The 20,893-nt window shown below is 39.4% G+C and overlaps 1 protein-coding gene across 4 annotated transcripts in view; it reads right to left on the bottom strand.

Annotated features, from left to right (window-relative positions):
- Positions 1 to 6,751, bottom strand: part of MINDY2 (MINDY lysine 48 deubiquitinase 2) — an 82,616-nt gene extending 75,865 nt beyond the window's left edge. For all 4 annotated transcript variants that reach the window (XR_014258781.1, XR_014258782.1, XM_082446619.1 and 1 more), the window contains exon 1: positions 5,785 to 6,751. Coding sequence is in view for 2 of the 4 variants with exons in the window: in XM_082446619.1 (XP_082302745.1) it covers positions 5,785 to 6,630 (846 nt within the window). In the remaining 2 variants the exon portion in view is untranslated. The remainder of the gene's footprint in view (positions 1 to 5,784) is intronic.
- Between the last annotated feature and the right edge of the window lie 14,142 nt (positions 6,752 to 20,893).

Genomic DNA, 20,893 nt, shown 5'->3' with positions numbered 1-20,893 from the left:
GAAAGTAAAACCTAGTCAAAAGTAAGAAGAGGTATCTGTGAAAAGGTATGAGAAAAGAAAAGTCATCAAGGAGGGAGGGAGAACTAGAGCAAAAGCTTTCTGGTAAGAAGCTCACCCTCTGCAGGTGATAATGAGACAGAGGATATGTCCGCTTGAACTTCACTGAATTTTCTGCTAATGGCCTTTTGCTCATTTTGCTCTTGGGTCACTCATTTTTTTCTTTCTAATTTATAAGGGCTCTCTGTAAATTAAGAAATTAGCCCTTAGACACATACAGTAATCTAGCAGATAATTCCCTTAGTTTATAGTGTGTGTTTTGACTTGACTTAGTTCCTGGTGAAGTTTTTTTGGGGAAGGGGTATCTTTTTGTCCTTTTTCTTTTTTTTAACCTTAAGTTTTTTGTTTTTTACTGAATCAAATGTATCAATTTTTATTTTATATTGATAGTTTCTAGGTTTAATGTCTGGAGCAACAAACCTAAGGTAAACAAACTTGCTTAAGAATCCTGCTGTTCCTCCCTTGATGTGGAGTAGGAGATTGTCTCAGCGTCTGCTAAGCAAAGAAAGAAGAGGAAAAATTTCCCACCCAAAGGACTAGGGAGGAGAGCGGATATGCTTCCACCATCTTAAATCAGAATAGTGCATTCAGTCTTCCATTAAAATGTTACATAATAATTAGATACATAATGATTAGATATTACAATACTATATGTCTTCTATTACAATGTACAGTATAAGTTATATATATATGTGTATGTGTATATATATATATATTTTGAGTATGTGGGCCTTAGAACCTATATTCTTTCTATAAGAAAACAGAAGTGTGACAAAGCAGGGACTCCCTCTATTATTAAAGTAATACCTTCATAAACATAAAAACATTAAGGCAGAAGTTTTTAAAAATGTTTCACAATGCAAAATTTGAATCATATGGAACAGCCGAAAAGTAACAGCATAATGAACTTCCAAGTACCCATCACTCTGCTTCAGTATTTATAACATAGGCCAATAACATCAGAAAGTAAATTTTATATTTTATGTATCTTCTGACTTGTTGATTTTTATAAACACAACTGATTAATTGGGCCACAGCCCTCAAATAAACCTATAAATGGCATTGTTTTATGATAGATAAAATGAAAGATTAAAGAAAAACTATTAAAAAAACACGAAAAACAGTCTAAAATAAAGAAGCAAAATGAAAATGTATTCTAAGACTTCAATTTGGGTCAATTTACCTGGTGTCAGCTAAAGAGAATTAGAAATTTGAGCCTGAATTAAATTTAATGAACAGATTTCCTTCTTTCTTGATTTGTTGGATTATCACAGCTCAACTATTTTACAGATTAGTAATGATCACCTACTTTCCATCAGTCCTAAACCAACACTTTTAATTAAAACTCCAACATTTCCAACTCAGTACTTACCATGTTTGATAATTTTAACTGTCATCTCTCACCCAGAATCATCATGGCACTTACTTCCTTTGAATCACTCAAATCTTCCTAATGTATTCAGTTTATTGATTTTTTTTTTTTTTTAGTTCCCCGACCAGGGACCAAACCCGTGCCCCCTGCAGTGGAAGCGCAGAGCCTTAACCACTGGACCGCTAGGAAATTCCTTACTGATTTTTCTCATTACTTCATTCTCCCCCAAAAAAGATGATCAACTGTTTTACTTTCAATTCTTAATTCCATTGACACTCCATGAATCAACCCGTGAAAAGCCCAATACTTGATAATCCTAACCAGTCATTCTTCCTGCTCCTATTTCCAGGGATGAGAGAACTATTTGGGGGGCAGGGGGGAAGCAAAATTGACATACTAAAAGTTTTAAAAGAATACCCCAATTTATCCATGGCCACTGACTACTTTCTGCTTATGCCTCAAATTCCTAGGCATAATCTTCAATGAGATGAGAACTTCTTTAAAATACAACATAATTTTCTCACGAAATTCACCCTTCGATGCTTTACAACTTCTCTCCTTAATTACTGGCAAGTTCAATAGCTATTACTGATGAGATAATCTGTTATTCTGCCAAAATGCAGAATGAGGCCTCAATTTTCATGTCTCTCTATCTTAACATGACCTTGTCTTTGTATCTTCCTTCCATTACTTCAGAAAAAAAGATTGTTGTTGTTTTCCTCTGAAGAGAATTTTACCACCTATTCTGAGGATTCCATGTTATCCTGACTTTTTAGCGACCTTGTTCTCATATCTGTCCTTTTTGGCAAAATCTTTCCTACTCCACCAGTTCCTTGATGCTGCTGCATTTGACAATGATAACTGACTTTTTTTTTTTTTTTTTTTTAATTAGAGTTTCTCTCCCACACTACTATCATGACTTTGTCCTCTCTCTAGTTCTCATTTACATCTCAAATTGTGCCTATACTGATTTCTTTTATACTCTCTCATCTTTACGGCTTAGCATTCCCTTCTCCCCAACAACTTTATTCCTCTGCTTTCCTCTTTATTCCTCTGTTTTCTCTATGTCTACTGGAGAACTGGACGGAAGAGGGAGGGAGAAAATAGAGGGAGGATGTTTATACTGGCAATTTGTAGTTCTTCACATATACTGGGATGGCAAATAGTTGAGAACTATTCACCACTCTCTTTGGAGAATTCATTTATTCTCACAGATACCATACTTATATCTATGCAATAATTCACCAGTTCAATTTTCCTCATAATTTTGACGTCTTTCCTGAGGCCCATTCTATGTTTCTGGAGGCACAATGGACATTTATATTTTTATGTCCCACTAACAGACAATTCCAACCTGACACAGCCAAACTCTGAAATCAACTTTCCCATCTAAAACACATTCTCTACCTTTTGAATGATCCAACCAATCTCTATTACCCAATTAGAAAAAGTATCACATCCTTCATTTCCTATATCCAGATAGCAATCAATTCATCATTTAGGCTGTGACATTATCCTCATCAGAGAGAAGGGGCAGAGAATTTCCCATCCAAAAGAGCTATCCTCATCAATTCTTCCTGCTACACTCACTACGATATCATCTCCAGTCTAATCTCAAATGAAAAGACCCCTTTCTTTATGTCATTCCTCTATCCAGCAATTTATAGTAGCTTCCTATTATCAGCTGTATATAAAGTCTAAACATGCCTAATGATGGGTCCTCTGAAATCTGACAACTACTTTCATACCCTATTTACTATTTTTCTCTACTACAGCATTTCTCAAACTTTTTGGTCTCAAGACCCTCTTCAGTCCTAAAAATTATTAAGGATCCCGAAGAGCTCTTGTTTAAGTGGATTATATCTATCAAGATTTACCATACTAGAAATAAAAATTGAGAAAAATTTTAAACACAAGAATGCACGAGCACAGAGTCTGTTAACTGTCAGAGCAATGATGTCATCACACATCATACAGCCTGAAAAACTCTACTGACGCTGAGAGAATGAGAGTGAAAAAGGCAAAAAACAACTTAGTACTATTATGAACAGTACTGACCTCAGAAGCCCTGACTCACTTTGAGAACACTACTCTAGCCAACCTTGCTTCTCTTAATCGATCTCCCCATCAGTCACTGATGATTACTGATGAGTAATTTTTGTGTGCATCAATAGCCTTGAGGCAGAAAAAAGGCTAAGAACCAAAGATTTATAAAACAATCTCGAAGTTCCTTAGCATGCCTGCTCATTCAGAGTCTAACCCACCTATCAATTTTATTTCCTGCTCTGCCATTTCCTTCTCCTCCTCCACTGCACTCCAAGCAAGGCTGGAGTCTTCAAATAGAACAAACCTTTTTCTGCTTCAGCATCTTTGAACACACTATTCCCTCTGCCTGGAAGGAACTTCTCTTACTCATCCATCAGACCCAGTACACAGGTTACCTCTTCTATGACGCTTTCCCTTGACATGTTCCATTCCCAATTACACTTTTCTCTGTAATTCCACAGCATATTTGGAACTTCTACATTGCAATGTGGTTATTGTTTCTATGTCTGTCTCCCCATTACTAATGAGCTACATGAGGGCACACCTGCATCTTACTCATCTTTGTATTTCTAGTACCTCACATATAGTGGGAACCCAAATGTATGCTGTCTTTCAAAGACCAATTCAATGCTCATCTATCCCCAAATATTTGAGACCACGGTACTTGCTCTTTCCTCTGAACTTCTGCAGTACTATGTAGAAACTAGGAAGTGAGAAAAGCCTAAAGGAAACTGTTACTCCTTCTGACAGAAAGCCTGGGGACTTTGGCTCACAGGATGAAATTTAACTCCCTAGTCTGACATTCAAAGGCTTTCATCAAGGGGCTCTTCACCTTTTCAATCTTATTTTCTATTATCCTGCAATATGAACTTACCACTCCTGTCATCCAAAACATACACACACATACATTATCCATTTTATTTTCATCCCTTTTATTTATACCCTTCCCTCTCCCAGGAATTCCATTTTCCTGTTATTTTAAATCCTACTTTTCCTTAAAAGCTTCCTTCAAGATCTAAAAATTCCATGAAGCTCCCTGGGACTATGCCAGACCAAAGGAAAACTTCACCTTTGGGGATGTCTAATGCATTTCAATCTGCTTCCTATAACCTAGTATTTATAGTGTATTGTCTTGCATTGTTCTTTAGTAATTTCAAGTAAGTCGATGCTGCAACTCCAAATAGCTCAACAGCTCTTTAAGCGCAGGCAGTTTTCACTCAAAACATTTGAGTGCCATTATGTACTAGATACTGGTAAGATCTAATCTTATTTCTTTTGCATTAGCCCTTGCTAGAAAGAAAGATGAAGGGACTTAATAAACACTGTTTCCTTTACTTGATTTTCTTCCTAACTAGTCACAATAATCCAGGTTATTTTTTTCTAGGGAACATTTTATCTATAGATACAATCCCCAATTTAAAAGTAAAATATGTACTCTAAGATGCATCTTCTCAGCACTCGAAAACTGCAAGCTTAAATAAGACACTTCATTTACAGGTCCTCAATATATTGAGTCCTCGATATACTTCCTTTTGAAGGGCCCTTCCCTCTTTTGCTCCTTTAACTTGAATATATCTTTTCTTATTTTAGTTGTTATAATTTTAGCTCCCTTCACACATTCTGATGTGTGGTTACTGATAATAATGCCAGACTATTTAAGTAGAGTCAAAGAAATGAGGCAAGTAAAAATCATGCATAAAATAAAAACAATCTTTGAAAACCAAGAAGTTATGGTAATTAGGTCTCAGGCCACTGCTTTTCCTTAAATGGAATTTGTCTAAGGGGCCACATCTTCCCCATCACCATGTCCTTAAGTATCCACACCCAAATGGAGCAAGCAGGAGTTGGTAAACAGACTAAACGTAACCATCAAAACTTGCTCCCTGATATCACGGATTGATGGTAACTTCTGAAGATGATCTTCCCCATTTCTTCACTCTTTTGCATACGTGATAAAGTCAGTAAGAAGGAATAACACAGAAAAATATAGGTTAAAAAAACAAATCAAAGGGTTTAGGATGCTCCTAGTCCCGGCTGTTTCCAAGTATATCAGCCATAGCTGAATGCTGAACGCTCATCACTAAACGCTACAACAGAGACCTGAGGTTGCCGGCAATTCTTTCTGACATACATAAGAGAACACTCTTATACAAGGGAGTCTCAGAATGAGTTGCATGTAAGAAGAAAAAGGGATGGATTGATGAATGAGGGGAAAAAAATGAAGAAGCCATCAGCTGACAGGCAGCAGCACCCTCGCCCCGTGTTCCCCCTCCCCAAAGCTGTAGGAAATAGAAAGCTGCGAAGTGTACCTTCCAGGCCAGAAGCAAAACATTGAGGATGGCCAGTAAAGGGCAGGGGCCATTCTCATTCTGCGTGATGATGGGTGTGTTCTCTTCCTTCCACTGGATCCACTTGATATGATAAACAGACTGTCCCGGGAAGCGTTCCCTGGAGGCCGCCAGCACCTGGGCTGCCTCCCCCTCCTCCTGCTCCTCCTCTCGGCACAGAGGCACAGCCCGGGGCAACACCGCCGCGCCCTCCTCCTCCTCGGGGACCCTGTTCTCAGCTCCTTCCTCACTATTGAACTCGGAGCTACTTGGGAAAGAATGCAGGTTAGAGAACGACTCCAGAGAGTCCAGGCTCGGCGATTCCCCGGGAGGGCTCGGGTCGCTGCAACTGCTGCTGAGGCCGCCGCCGCTGCTGGGTTCCTCGGAGCCCGCGGCCGCCGACTCTGCCCGGCAGGTGCCGGCGGGATCCGGGAGGGCGCCCGCGTCTCCGGCCGGACCCAACTCATGGTCGGCTCCGGCCTCGGCTGCCTCCGGGGAGGCGGTCACCTTGTGCTGCCCTGTCAGAGGCGCCTTCTGGGCAGCAGGACTCTCCAAATCGCTCCCCTTCAAGTCCAAGCCCGGGAGGGAGCTGCAGGGTACGAGAACCCGAGGCGAGCCGGCGGGAGAAGCCGAGTCCGAGAGGCTCCTCCCGGCGGCTGCCGCCCCCTGCCCCTTCCCGCCGCTGCTCTCCGCCGTCCATACTCCAGGACCATCCCCAGTGGCGAGCCTGGTCTCCTGTCGCCCTTCCTGCGGAGAACCTGTCCCTGGCGCCGGCCCGGCGGCCACTCCGTGTTCTAGCGGCTGCAGGCTCTCGGGGCCGCTCTCCATACCCAGCCGCCCGCCCCTCGCTCTAAAGAGACCGCGGCGGGTTCTCCTCAGACAGCGCCTCAGACGCCATGACAGAGGCACTGGCAGCTAGAGCGGCCTTGCGCGGCCTGGGCCAGGCACGTCACGGAGGAGGGCACCGAGAGCGCGCGCGCGCGCCGCCGCGCCGTCCGTGGGCCCTGGGCGTTCCTGCGCGCCGCTGAGGGAGGGCGAAACTCGCTGCGGCGGCCTATGCGGCCCCGCCCCTCCCGCGCGCCCGCGCGCTCGCGCGCTCCTGCTCGCGCGGGGCGTGGAGGGCGAGGCTAGGAAGGTGTGGCCAGGAGGAAAACATCCTCTCATTTTGTGGCCGGAAGTTGGACTCTGGGGCAGCTCGACCGCGCGCGGCTTCTTTAAAGGCCCGCCGGGAGGCGGTCAGCTAGATGTGACCCTTCAGAACTGGGTCGTGTGTGTTTCAACCTTGGACTGAAGGATGGGGAGGTGGCAGTGGTTGTAGTATTTGAAAAAGAGCTCATCCCTGAAGAGCTCCGGAGATTTGTTTCCCCAGCTTGTAATATGGAAAATGGAAGGAATTTCTTACGAGATATAGATTTTAAAGGCTGGGATCCACTCGAGGTGTTTGGATTACTGCACTGCACAATTTCCAGTCTCCCTCGGTTTTGGCTGAGAAACACCGTGCTCCTCACCAGCTACTGGTGAAAACGTTCGCCCTACATGAGGCATCAGTGCGGTTGTGGATATTGGCCTGCGCGGCAAAAAAAAGTGGGTAATTTGGGCCAATCATAATAAATTAGCTTGTGCTTGCATTAGCCAAGTCTTTGCGGTTTTGTTGACTTGGCCTCATTTTGCATGGAGTGGGAAGTGCCTGTTCCTGAAAAAGTGACTTTTCTATTGAGACTCTACTCCTCTTAAGGCCATTCAGTTTTCAGAGAGGGCAGACAGAGTAGGCTGGAAGTTTTGTTGGTGACAAATAAAGGGGATTTGGGTGCTACTCTAACCCACTGCGATCTGTTCCCGACAAGGGCTTTTTTTTTTATTTTTATTGTCTTTCCATATTTTCTAGGTTCTGGGGATCCAAAACTTGACAAGATGGGTCTTCCTTCGTAGTCAGATGTATAAATTCCTGATACCTAATAGAATGTGGTCTTTTTGTATCTCTTTTGATTAGGGAAGATAGACGAAATTAGTAAGAAGTGTTGCATTCACTCATTTAACATATTTCAATACCCATTATATTGCTGGATACTATGTTTGGCACTGGGGATGCCATGGTGAATAAGAGGAAGGGCTCATATCTTCTTGCGGTTTGCTGTCTAGAGGTTTTTTCTTATTGCTACATTTTAAATATTTGCTTGGGCAGTACAGTTTCCTGCCAATGCAGGAAAAAGGTGCAACATTGTAAAAAGGTGGAATGCCTTTCCTTCCACCTTTTTACAGTGACACAATGTTATGATATTTATCCAACTCTTGGCAATGAGGAAAATTAGAAGAGATAATAGAAAGCTTCTTCAGAATATTGAATTTAGGTCTCCATGTCAATCTGTAAGCAATAAATACTATTGTTCAAATTAGAATTTTTCCCTGAAAAAGAACTGCAAATGTTATCAGATTGATATATGTTGCTAGATTAAGCACTTTACAGTATTTAAGATCATTAAGTACAAGTGAGTGAGAATATTACAGATTTCAGGAAATTCAGAACTTAGCAAGGTGCCTGGATTATAAAAAGGAAATTTGTAAAGGTGTATTACATGAAAAAAATTGAATGAATGAATCATTTATAGGCCAGAAACCATAGAAGAGCTAAAAATCATGAAACAAGCATCTCAAATAATGACCTTTCACCATTTTTCAAAGATGCTACTTAGATAAACCTTCTTGCTCTGGTAGTTTTTATTAGTATATGTTTCAAATGTTCACATGCATAATTTAATAACTTATTTATAACAAAGAAACAGAACCAGTTTTTCTTTTCATATGTTGTCAGCAATTATGGAAGTCAAGATGACCAAATGTATGTATTTAAGTTTATGAAAATGTACATAGTATTTTTCTAAGGGAGGTGGGGAGTGGCATCTAGGGACAAATGTCAGAAGATAATAAACTGGAAAATGTTTCATTCTTTTTTGCTTATTTGCATCTTTAGTTAATTGTGAGATAAAATATACCATTTTAAAATAAGCTGGTTACTATCCAAAATTCTTAAATTATTTTTCAGAGTTACAGATGTAATAGTGTTAAAAGTCAAATAGTTTATGTACAAACAAAGCAGTTCTCTGCTCTATGCCTCCACACTGAAGCAGTCCCATTCGACTCCTAGATATTTTTAGCTCCTTATCTCCATATTTCTGAGTAACATGATTACACTCTGATTTCTTCATTTAAAAATTGTAGATATTGTTTACTGATTTATTCCCATGAAAGATGGGGATTTGGTTCTTTTATCTCACACCATTCTTCCTTCTCTTGCTCCAACCTCCCAATTATTTCAAATTTTTGATCAAAGAACTCAAAATTTAAAGCACTAGAGTTATATATATGTTATTCACCACTAAATCAGGTATTTTACTGTGACTGCATTTACTTTTTTTGTTAAAGTTTTGTTTTCCCTGGAATTAACAATTGCCTCATCATTTTGTTTGTTTGCTTTACTCTTCACCTACCACTAACTCAGGCCGACTTACCAGTACGGTCAACCATATCAAGTTACTTCTCACACCCATTTTAATCTTGGGTACACCTCTCCTGGAACACTCACTTCTCTTGCTCTGATCTGGACTTGTTTTATAGGCCTGCTGCACAGCTGTCATCCTGGGATTTCTCCTTACTGTTGTTTTAGGAATTCCTTCTTCCTCTCTTACATGTTGATTACTTTCTTTCTTGGATCTCCTGTCTCCCTCTTTCCTTGATTTGGTGGAACATATTCTCAGCTTCCTGAGAAAGAGTGCATAGGAAGCCCATTTTTGTAGGTCATGTTTGTTTGAAAATAGCTAGACCTTTATTCTACCTTTACATTTTATACTTTGGCTGGATATAAAACTCAACATTGGAGATACTTTTCATTTTAGTCATTGATCAACTGTCTTCTAGCTTCTAGGTGATTGTAGAGTAGTCTGATACTATTGGACTCTGGATCCTTTGTATATAACCTATTTCTTTGACATTTATTTGATCTTCTCTTTCTTCTTGGTGTTCTGACATTTCAGTATTTGATATACCTTTGGGTGGGTCTTGCTTTATTCATTGGGCTGGGTATTTGGTGATCACATTCAATGTAGAAACATGTCCTTCAGTTCTGGGAAATTTCTTTTTTCATTTCTTTTATAAATCTTATCTTTTCTCTAATTTTATTTATCTTTTCTTTCTAAGAGATTTCCTCAAATTTATCTTTCAATTATTTTAAATGCATTGTTTATTGACACTATTGTATATTAAACTTACAAGAGTTCCTTCTAGTTCCTTTATATTGTTTGATGGCATCCTGACCTTTCATCTCAGAATATTGATCATAATTTTTTATATATCCTTTATATTTTTCAAAGAATATCTGAACCATGTGATATAAAATAGTATTACTTATTCAGTATGGAGTTACAGTGCCAGAGTATGAGATATGGGGGATACAGGTGTAAAACATTGGTTTTATTCTTTGGGAGAGCAAAATCTGCTTTGGGAAATAAGACATTCACATGAATTGGTCATTGAGAATACAAGTTAATTAATAATTAATACTAAATGAGTAGTACAAGCAGTAACTTAAAAAGATTCAGATGAGAAAAAATCTTTTAGTGTGAGATAATTAAAGAGGAATTAAGCTATACTCCCCTAATTAAAATCACAGACTGATTATTACCTCAGGCTTAAGAAATCCAAAAAAATCTCTAACTCTCAAAATGATAATTCTTTTAAAATTCTATTTTTCATAGTTGGATCATAGCTTTTCTAGCTACCATGACAGAAAAATTGATGCTATATTTGACTTTTACCCTAATTTATTTACTATTATCTCGTCTATCAAGTCTTGCTGATATTATACACCCCTTTACTATTTCATTCATCTATAGCCACTTCCTAGCTGAGTCCTTATCACCTTCTTACTAGAGTGTAACAGCATTCTAGTTATTCCCCAGCCTGTGGTTTTGTGTTCCTCACTTTATCCTGCATAAACCTATTAGAGCTATAGTTCAAATATTCTTGCTTTTATTTTGTTGATGGTTCTACTAAAATTGTGATGGTTCTTTATTGTTAGCTGAATCAAAATTGGCTCTGAGCAGATTATTGTGCAGGTACAGGGCATATATACCTTTACTCCTCTTCTCTTAGCTTTCTACCCAAGAGAGAGTGATAAAATTCTGAGTTAAAATCAAGGGTTTCACACATGAAAGACTGCTCAACATCACTAATCATTAGAGAAATGCAAATCAAAACTAGTGAGGTGTCACCTCACATCAGTTAGAATGGCCATAATCAAAAAATCTACAAACAATAAATGCTGGAGAGGGTGTAGAGAAAAGGGAACCCTCTTGCACTGTTGGTGGGAATGTAAATTGATACAGTCACTATGGGGAACAGTATGGAGGTTCCTTAAAAAACTAAAAATAGCACTACCATACGACCCAGCAATCCCACTACTGGGCATATACCCTGAGAAAACCATAATTCAAAAAGAGTCATGTACCACAATGGTCATTGCAGCCCTATTTACAATAGCCAGGACATGGAAGCAACCTAAGTGTCCATCTTCGGATGAATGGGTAAAGAAGATGTGGCATATATATACAATGGAATATTACTCAGCCATAAAAAAGAAATGAAATTTAGTTATTTGTCGTGAGGTGGAAGGACCTAGAGTCTGTCATACAGAGTGAAGTAAGTCAGAAAGAGAAAAACAAATACCGTATGTTAACACATATATATAGAATCTAAAAAAAAAAAAAAAAAAGATATGAAGAACCTGGGGGCAAGACAGGAATAAATACGCAGACGTAGAAAATGGACTTGAGGACACAGGGAGGGGGAAAGGTAAGCTGGGACGAAGTGAGAGAGTGGCATGGACATATATACACTACCAAATGTAAAATAGATAGCTAGTGGGAAGCAGCCGAATAACACAGGGAGATCAGCTCTGTGCTTTGTGACCACCTAGAGGAGTGGGATAGGGAGGGTGGGAGGGAGACGCAAGAGGGAGGAGATATGGGGATATATGTATATGTATAGCTGATTCACTTTGTTAAAGCAGAAACTAACACACAATTGTAAAGCGATTATACTCCAATAAAGATGTTAAAAAATAAATTAATTAAATAAGAAGATAAAAAAAAAAATCAAGGGTTTCCATGTAACTCAAATTGCCCTGGCTCTGGCCCTCAACTGACTATGCAGAAACTCCAGCCTACTGTAAAGTACATCCCCTATTTAATTATTTCTGAGAGCCCCCATGAGGAGTCCCACACCTGTTCAGAAACAAATTCAATCCTATGATATTCTACCAGGTGCTGCTTCTACTACATGCTGTTTCACCAGATGCTAGTCTGTTCTGGTGGTGTTAAAGATGTATGATGGTGACTGGAGGGAAATGACCTTCTTTTCCCTTTTATTGTAGCTCTAAAATGCTACAGTATTAATAAAACAGTTTTCTCAATTTTACTTGTGTAGTCTTTTTTAAAAGTGGGATCTAAATATGGGTCCAGATAGGTTTCAACAGGAATGAATTAAAGGAATATAGTCCATCACCTTCAACTCAGAATCCTTCCTCCCCTGGTATTACACTAGTTATTAAGGTTTGTTTCTGTTTTTGTTTTTTTAAATTCCCCACACTCCAGCTCTTTCTCACTGTACCATCCCAACCCAGTTCCCTTCCCTAGAGCCCCCTTGCTCCTCCATGATCAGGGCTCTTCTGCCTTGTGAGAAAGAGGCTCTGGAAGTGGCTCTGCTCATCTGGTTCAGGTTTTCTTATTGAATCAAGTACATCTCATGCCTTAGGACTTCTCTCCTCAAACAAATTTCTCCCATGTCAACCTACCAATTTACCAGATCTCTCTCAACTCTAGTATGATTGTTTTCAAAATGTGGTTTAACAAGACCTCTAGGTGATTCTGATACACGACAAAGTTTGAGAATTACTATTCTAGCATTAAGCGAAGCCTCTCCTCCTCATTCCTACTGCCAATAAATAAACCTTAGCAAGAGAAAAAGGTTTCTAAATTCATCTTCTATAGCCAAAGTTATTTTTCATTACTCTCCCAGAACGCCACACTGCTCCAAAGTTAGTCTTTTGGCCATTTCTCTATACACTCTCCCTTGAGATATGTATATAATCCTGATCTCAAAATGCTTTTTTGTTCTTGTCCTTCCCACATTTTTCCATATTAGTATCAGTCTCTGTCACCCAGGCTTAAAATATTCAAGTAGTTTTGTTTTAGTTTCCTCATGGTCAACAAGTCCTATTTTTTAATATAAAATGCTTAATGTAAAGAAATAATTAATTTTGCTTTTTTAGTAGAAAACCAAAACATATTCATTTTAGAAAAATTAGAAAACAAGATAAGCAAAAAGAGGAAAATAAAAAACACCCTTCGTTGCAGTATTAGAAATAACACTAGTGATACTTCATTGTATGTCTATCCTTCCCAAACTTTTCTAGGCATCTGAACACATACATATTTTTGTAAACAAGAATTAGACCATTCTAAACACATTTGTTTCAGTTATCAATATATCGTGAACATTTTTATGCGTTAATATCCATTCATCTGCAACATTCCTGGTGAATTAATAATATTCCACTATGTGGCTGAACCAATCCCTGTTTCTTAAATATTTAGATCATTTTCATTGTTTAACTATTATGAACTTCACCGCAATCAGTGTCCTTGGAACTGAATCTTTTTTTTTTTAATATTTATTTATTTGGCTGTGCCAGGGCTTAGTTGCAGCACGCGGGATCTTCGTTGTGGCGTGCGGGATCTTTTTTTAGTTGCGACCTGCAGGATTTTTAGTTGTGGCGTATGCGATCTATTTCTCTGACCAGGAATCGAACCCGGGACCCCTGCATTGGGAACGTGGAGTCTTAACTGCTGGACCACCAGGGAAGTCCCTGGAACTGAATCTTTATATCTGTACTTATGATTATATTCCTCAGATATATTTCCAGAAGTGCAAGTCAAGTCAGGATTTGACTCTTTCTTCAATGGTTTATCCAAGCCTTGCTTTCCATTCTCTCTGGTGCTGTTCTAGGTTAGTGAGAGTGTTGGGGTAAACCTGCTAACTGATTTCTCTACAATTTCTTTTCCTTTGAGTACATTGTGGATATTGCTAGATTAAACAGTGCTTTCATTAGTTCCACCTACTGCTGAAAAACCTTTAAAGGCACTTCCTTAACTACTGAATATCATGAGTTGACCTGGCAGTAAAAGCTTTTCTTAATCTGTCCTTATTCTTTTTAACCACCCTTACCAGCTACTAAAATGTAATAGCAACCTTCTTTCTATAAGATTTGGTTTGGTCACTCCACTAATTATATCTATCCAAATCATTAGCTCATTTTGTTTCCCTAATTTAAAGTGTCCTCTCTCTTCTTAGCTTTCAAAGTCTACTCAGACCATGTCCAACTTCCCACCTCCAAACTCCTCTGTTTTTACTACACCATTTAAAATGTAAGTACTGAATTTCCTCAGGTCTAAGTTTCACTTTCTTAATATGTAAAATTTTCTAGGTTTGGAATTAAATATTTTTTGAGGATTTAATGCTCTTTTCTTCAAAAACTATGATTGAATCAATGGTGTATCTTACAGTTGAGGTTATCTTAGAATCAAGGAAATGTATCCTCTTCTCTATTGTTTTTATATGTTGAAATATATATATTTTTATACGTTGACATTGCCTTTCCTAGAGAACCTGGTATTTTATATTTGCTCTATCCCTCATTACGTTTATTTGGAACAGTGGTTGTCAAACTTCAGCATGATTAACTCTTAGGTGGAAAACCTGTTGATAGGCATATTTCTGGACTCCATCCCCAGGAAGTCTCATTCAACAAAATTGGAGAAAAACCCAGGAATCTGCCGTTTTGACAGGCATCCTAGGTGACTCTGATGCTGATATGCCACTGGCCATGTGTTGAGAAATACCCATCTAGAACAATATCAGATAATAACCATTTGCATTATTGAGATATATAGTTGATATGTTAACATACATATAATAAGAATTATGACTCACTGGCTTATAATTACAATAAAAAACCTCTGTGATTATTTATTCAATATTTACAATGTGGTGTTCTGGGGCTCAGAAGAGAATATTAAGCATGGTCATGCAGAAGCAGCCTAATGTATTGGCTTGGCCAAAAAGTTCATTTGGGTTTTTCTGTAAGATGTTACAGAACTTTTTGGCCAACGAACCAAGAGTAGAAAGTGTGATGAACAGAGGCTACAATAACTGGGACTAGAACCTGGTCTTGCCATTGACTAATTTTATAAGCCTGGGTAGGTCAATTTACTTCTCCTAACTTCAGTTTTCACCTTTTGTAAAAGAAAAAAAAAACAGGGGAAAAAATATTAGCATGAATGATTTTGCTATGTGGTTTTGTGAATAAAATGGGAACAGATAGTAAAGCTCTTCAAATATATTATTGTTGTCACTGCCCTCAAATTGGTTACAATCCGGTTAGGAAGACAAAACATAAACATTTGCAAATGAAATAAAAATGGGAACCTGAAGCAGTGCGTAAGGGCTACTATAAGGTGCTTCCCAGAAAAGTGAGAATTAAAAAAACAAATCAGTCTGAAATGAATCAGTTTAGCTATTTGTCATAGTTCCCTTGGAAAACAGAATTCTTTCCAAGTCCAAAAGAAGCGAAAGTAAGGCCTGGAAATTAAATCAAAGTCTGAATAGGCATAAGAATTTGTGGCATAATCAATTATATTATAACTGAAGAAAGCAAATAATAATAACAGAAAGGGAGATGGTAGTCTGCGTGGAGTCTAGAGAAGATCCCAAAACATAAGGGTTCGTCACAATATGCTTCAATCACCATCTAAGGTTGGGGGGCACCTGAACAGGTGGATGGCCTGGTACCTATCTGGTACCTTGATAGATTCTTGTGTGGCATAGTCAGTTGGATAGTTGGATGAACTAGTCAGTAAAATCACTCAATTAATTTATTCTGCACTGATGCCTTGCTTACCTAAGCCACTTTCAGTTGTGAGTTCCCTTCTGAAGCGTCGAAGATTTAAAAAAAAGAATGTATTGACTTGCTAACATGAATGTCTCACTTGTAAAACAATAAGGTGACATTTTGATCAAGACATAAGTCCCTTGAGGGTTTAGTTCCTATGAGCTAGTCTTTGTCAGCTGATCATCTCAGGTTGCAGTGAGAGAAATCAAGCTTCTTGACCTTTGAAGCCAAGAAGTAGATTCTGGGCCATGGCAGTGATAATAAGAATGAATTTATCCAGTAATTCAAAAGACTAGACAACAAGATTCGGAGTGAAACATACTTGGTTTAGAAGTCTGGTCTGCTTCTGCTTCCTCATTTGTAAAATGGGAATCTACTTCATAGCATTGTTGCAAAGAGTTAAATGGGATCATGTATGAGAATTGCTTATCTTGGTGCCTGGCACTGCATCAGGAATATTGTCTTGGTGGTCTGGAAAACCCCAAACCAGGAGCAGAACAAATATTTGTTGAATGAATAACCAATAATTATCATTGTCACCCTGTAAAGTTTTTTGAGTGCCCTCTGCTTTGCCTCAAAGCCTCTTTATCTAAGCCCTCTGTAACATCAAAATAATAATATGAGAGTTTCTATAAAGTAACATGTGATTTATTGCAGATGAAGGATATAAATAATAGGTGTTTTGGACTAAAATGTGATTGAGATTAGGGGGCCCCAGGGATCTAGGAAAACAGGACTATTTGGAACTTGGTCTAATTCTTAAATCAAGCATCAGAAGGTCAAATACTGACAGAGGTAGTGCAGACTGGGGTGACATTAGACCAGCCCCATCCAAGGAGGGCAGCCTCTACTCAGTTTTAGCCAACTCCTGTTTTGCAACAACTTAAGTCTGCTTAACCTTTCAGCTTTCACAGAAAATCTGGCACTAGGTTTTAACATGAAAGCTCCTAACTGTTGAATAGTGACATATAATTAAGAAAAAAAAATTTAACTACAAATGAAACTGAACTTGTCTGTGAGTCTAATTTGGTTTATGAGCTACCAGGTTGTAACCAGCACTTTAAGACTATATATGAAATACATGTTAAAAGGTAAACTGAGGCATATTAAACATTTTAAGAGTGTATTTGAACAAAACTTGATTTGAATCAGGAAGCATCCAATCTGGCAGATAGAAAGGAGCTCTGAGGAGCTCTACAAAATGAAAGGCTTTTATAGGCAGAAGGGAGTGAAAACAAGGAAGTGATACTAGGCAAAAAAAGGTGTTGGTTATTGCAAAGTTACTTTCGTTTACAGGATAGCAGGGCACTACTGGGCACATTACCTAACAAGTGCTGATCAGGTGTTTCCTGATTGACTGGTTAAAGGTTCCATTTCTGGGAGAACTGAAACAATTAAGAATCTTGGTTTGTTGACATGGGGCTTAGCATAAGTGACTCCATTTTTGGTCCATTGTCTTTTTTTTTTTTTTTTTTTTAATATACTCTATAAGCAGAAAGGAAACCGAGGTGACAAAAAGCATGGAAGGGGGAAAGTTGAAGATAGGTTGGAGTTCCCAAGTGTAGTTTGATAGTGTGGAGAAGTTTCATTGAAAGAAGAGAGAAAAGTTTGGACAAATGAATTTTGTGGAGCATCTTGAATGTTAGAATAAGATATCAGGATTATAGGAAGTGGGGAGGGGGTCACTCCTAGGTTTTGAATAAATTAGTAAAATGGATCTTATTCTGGCATTAAGATTCAATAAATATTTGTTGGATATATATTTGCTTAACTCTCTGAGGTTCTGTTTTCAAAACCCCTGTAACATGTGATTCATTATTATCTTTAAGAATTAGGGAAGATTTAAAATAAACAAATACAATACAGTTTGATATAGCTACTTTATAAGTATGGACATGGTATATATTAAGTTTGTCTAGTGGTGAAGTTAGTGAAGATTTTACAAAGGAGAAACCTGAGCCGTATGTTTAACAATATCTATTCCTTTCCATTTGAAAGGAAAGTGACATTTATTACATGCCTTCTAAATGCCTTAAGTTGTAAATACCATTTTCCACTGTTCTCTTTTCCCCAAAAGTGGATTTTCTAAGTGCTTTTCCTCTCTGATCCCTCTTTTATACAGAAAGCAAAATCCTAACAAAAAAAAAGTGTCTTAAAATGAATTATTGAAATTCCACATGGAGAGAATAAAATATGCAAAGATATCGAATTTGGTGTGGCCATGTAAAGGCAGGAAGGCATTGGCTAGTATAAGTTAGATATGTAACAACACCTAAAATTTTACAGTGCTTGCTACATGCCTTGCAATATTCTCAGTGCCTTACCTCTATTAATTTATGTAACTCTCAAACTTCTGAGGTAGGTATTACTACTCTCCCCATTGTAAACATTAGGAAACTGTGGTACAGATGCCTTAACTTACTCAAGGTTGCACAGCTGGCACATGATGCAACTAGGATATAGGGCTGGTGCTTGGGGCACAGGTGCAGGAAAATGCTGACTATGTGCTAGGCAGTGGGGTAGAATTCAGAACAAGACAGACCCAGGCTTTGTTTTCATGGAGTTTACAGCCTAGTGAGCCATAGATATTTGGAGGTAGTAAAAAATAATCATGCAAGTGAAGAATGAAAAGATAAAGCCAAAGATAAAGTCCTGAGGAACACCAATATCTAAAGGATAAAGAGAAGAAAAAGCCCCAGGGGAGAGATGCAGAAGTCACAGTTAAAAGTAAGGAGGAAGAGACCTTCAAGAGGCGGAGGAGTAAGTCGTGGAGATCACCTTCCTCCCCACAAATACAACAGAACTACATCTACATGTGGAACAACTCCTACAGAACACCTACTGAATGCTGGCAGAAGATCTCAGACCTCCCAAAAGGCAAGAAACTCCCCATGTACCTGGGTAGGGCAAAAGAAAAAGGAAAAAACAGAGACAAAAGAATACGGACAGGACCTGCACCTCTGGGAGGGGGCTGTGAAGGAGGAAAAGTTTCCACACACTAGGAAGGCCCTTCACTGGTGGAGATGGGGGCTGGGCAGGGGGGAAGCTTCAGAGCCACGGAGGAGAGCGCAGCAACAGGGGTGCAGAGGGCAAAGCGGAGAGATTCCCGCACAGAGGATCGGTGCCGGCCAGCACTCACCAGCCCGAGAAGCTTGTCTGCTCACCCCCCAGGGTGGGCAGGGGCTGGGAGCTGAGGCTCGGGCTTCGGTCAGATCCCAGGGAGAGGACTGGGGTTGGCTGCGTGAACACAGCCTGAAGGGGCTAGTGCACCATAGCTAGCCGGGAGGGAGTCCAGGAAAATGTCTGGACCTGCCTAAGAGGGAAGAGACTGTTGATTCAGGGTGCACGAGGAGAGGGGGTTCAGAGGACCGCCTAAACGAGCTCCAGAGATGGGCGCGAGCCACGGCTATCAGTGCGGACACCAGAGACGGGCATGAAACGCTAAGGCTGCTGCTGCAGCCAGCAAGAAGCCTGTGTGCGACCACAGGTCACTATCCACACCTCCCCTCCTGGGAGCCTGTGCAGCCCGCCACTGCCAGGGTCCCGTGATCCAGGGACAACTTCCCCGGGAGAACACACTGCGCACCTCAGGCTGGTGCAACGTCTCGCTGGCCTCTGCCACCGCAGGCTCGCCCTGCACTCCGTACCCCTCCTTCCCCCCGGCTTGAGTGAGCCAGAGCCCCCTAATCAGCTGCTCCTTTAACCTTGTCCTGTCTGAGCGAAGAACATATGCTCTCAGGCTACATACACGCAGAGGCGGGGCCAAATCCAAAGCTGAACCCCAGGAGCTGTGTGAACAAAGAAGAAAAAGGGAAATTTCTCCCAGCAGCCTCAGGAGAAGCAGATTAAATCTCCACAATCAACTTGATGTACCCTGCATCTGTGGAATACCTGAAGAGACAAGGAATCATCCCAAAATTGAGGCGGTGGACTTTGGGAGAAACAGTACACTTGGGGTTTGCTTTCTGCATCATATTTGTTTCTGGTTTATGTTTATCTTAGTTTAGTATTTAGAGTTTATTATCATTGGTAGATTTGTTTATTGATTTGGTTGCTCTCTTTTTTTAAAATATATATTTATATATATTTTTTCTCTTTTTATGAGTGTGTATGTTTATGCTTCTTTGTGTGATTCTGTCTGTATAGATTTGCTTTTACCATTTGTCCTAGGGTTCTGTCTGTCTATTTTTCTTTTTTTTTTTTTTTAGTATAATTTTTAGCATTTGTTTTCATTGGTGGATTTGATTTCTCGTTTGGTTGCTCTCTTCTTTCTTTCTTTTTTTTACTACTTTTTAATTGTTTTTATTTTTAATAATTTACTTTTATTTTAATAACTTTATTTTAGTTTCTTTCTCTCTTCCTTCCTTCCTTCCTTCCTTTCTTCCTTTCTTTCTTTCTTTCTTTGTTTCCTTCTTTCTTCCTTTCTTCCTTTCTTTCTTTCCTTCTTTCTTTCTTTCGTTTTTCTCCCTTTTCTTCTGAGCCGTGTGGTTGACAGGGTCTTGGTACTCCGGCTGGGTGTCAGGCCTGTGCCTCTGAGGTGGGAGAGCCGAATTCAGGACAGTGGTCCACCAGAGACCACGTAATATCCACCACTGGCTCCATGTAATATCAAACGGCGAAAGCTCTCCCAGAGATCTCCATCTCAACACTAAGACCCAGCTCCACTCAACGACCAGCAAGCTACAGTGATGGACACCCTATGAGAAACAACTAACAAGATAGGAACACAACCACACCCATTAGCAGAGAGGCTGCCTAAAATCATAATAAGGTCACAGACACCCCAAAACACACCACCAGACATGGTGGGGACTTTAACACCCCACTTTCACCAATGGACAGATCATCCAAAATGAAAATAAATAAGGAAACACAAGCTTTAAATTATACATTAAACAAGATGGACTTAATTGATATTTATAGGATATTCCATCCAAAAACAACAGAATACACTTTCTTCTCAAGTGCTCATGGAATATTCTCCAGGATAGATCATATCTTGAGTCACAAATCAAGGTTTGGTAAATTTAAGAAAATTGAAATCGTATCAGGTATCTCTTCTGACCACAATGCTATGAGACTAGATACCAA

The sequence above is a fragment of the Balaenoptera physalus genome (assembly GCF_965194825.1).
Source record: "Balaenoptera physalus genome assembly, chromosome: 2".
NCBI lineage: Eukaryota > Metazoa > Chordata > Mammalia > Artiodactyla > Balaenopteridae > Balaenoptera > Balaenoptera physalus.
This window is presented reverse-complemented; position numbering and strand designations above follow the sequence as displayed.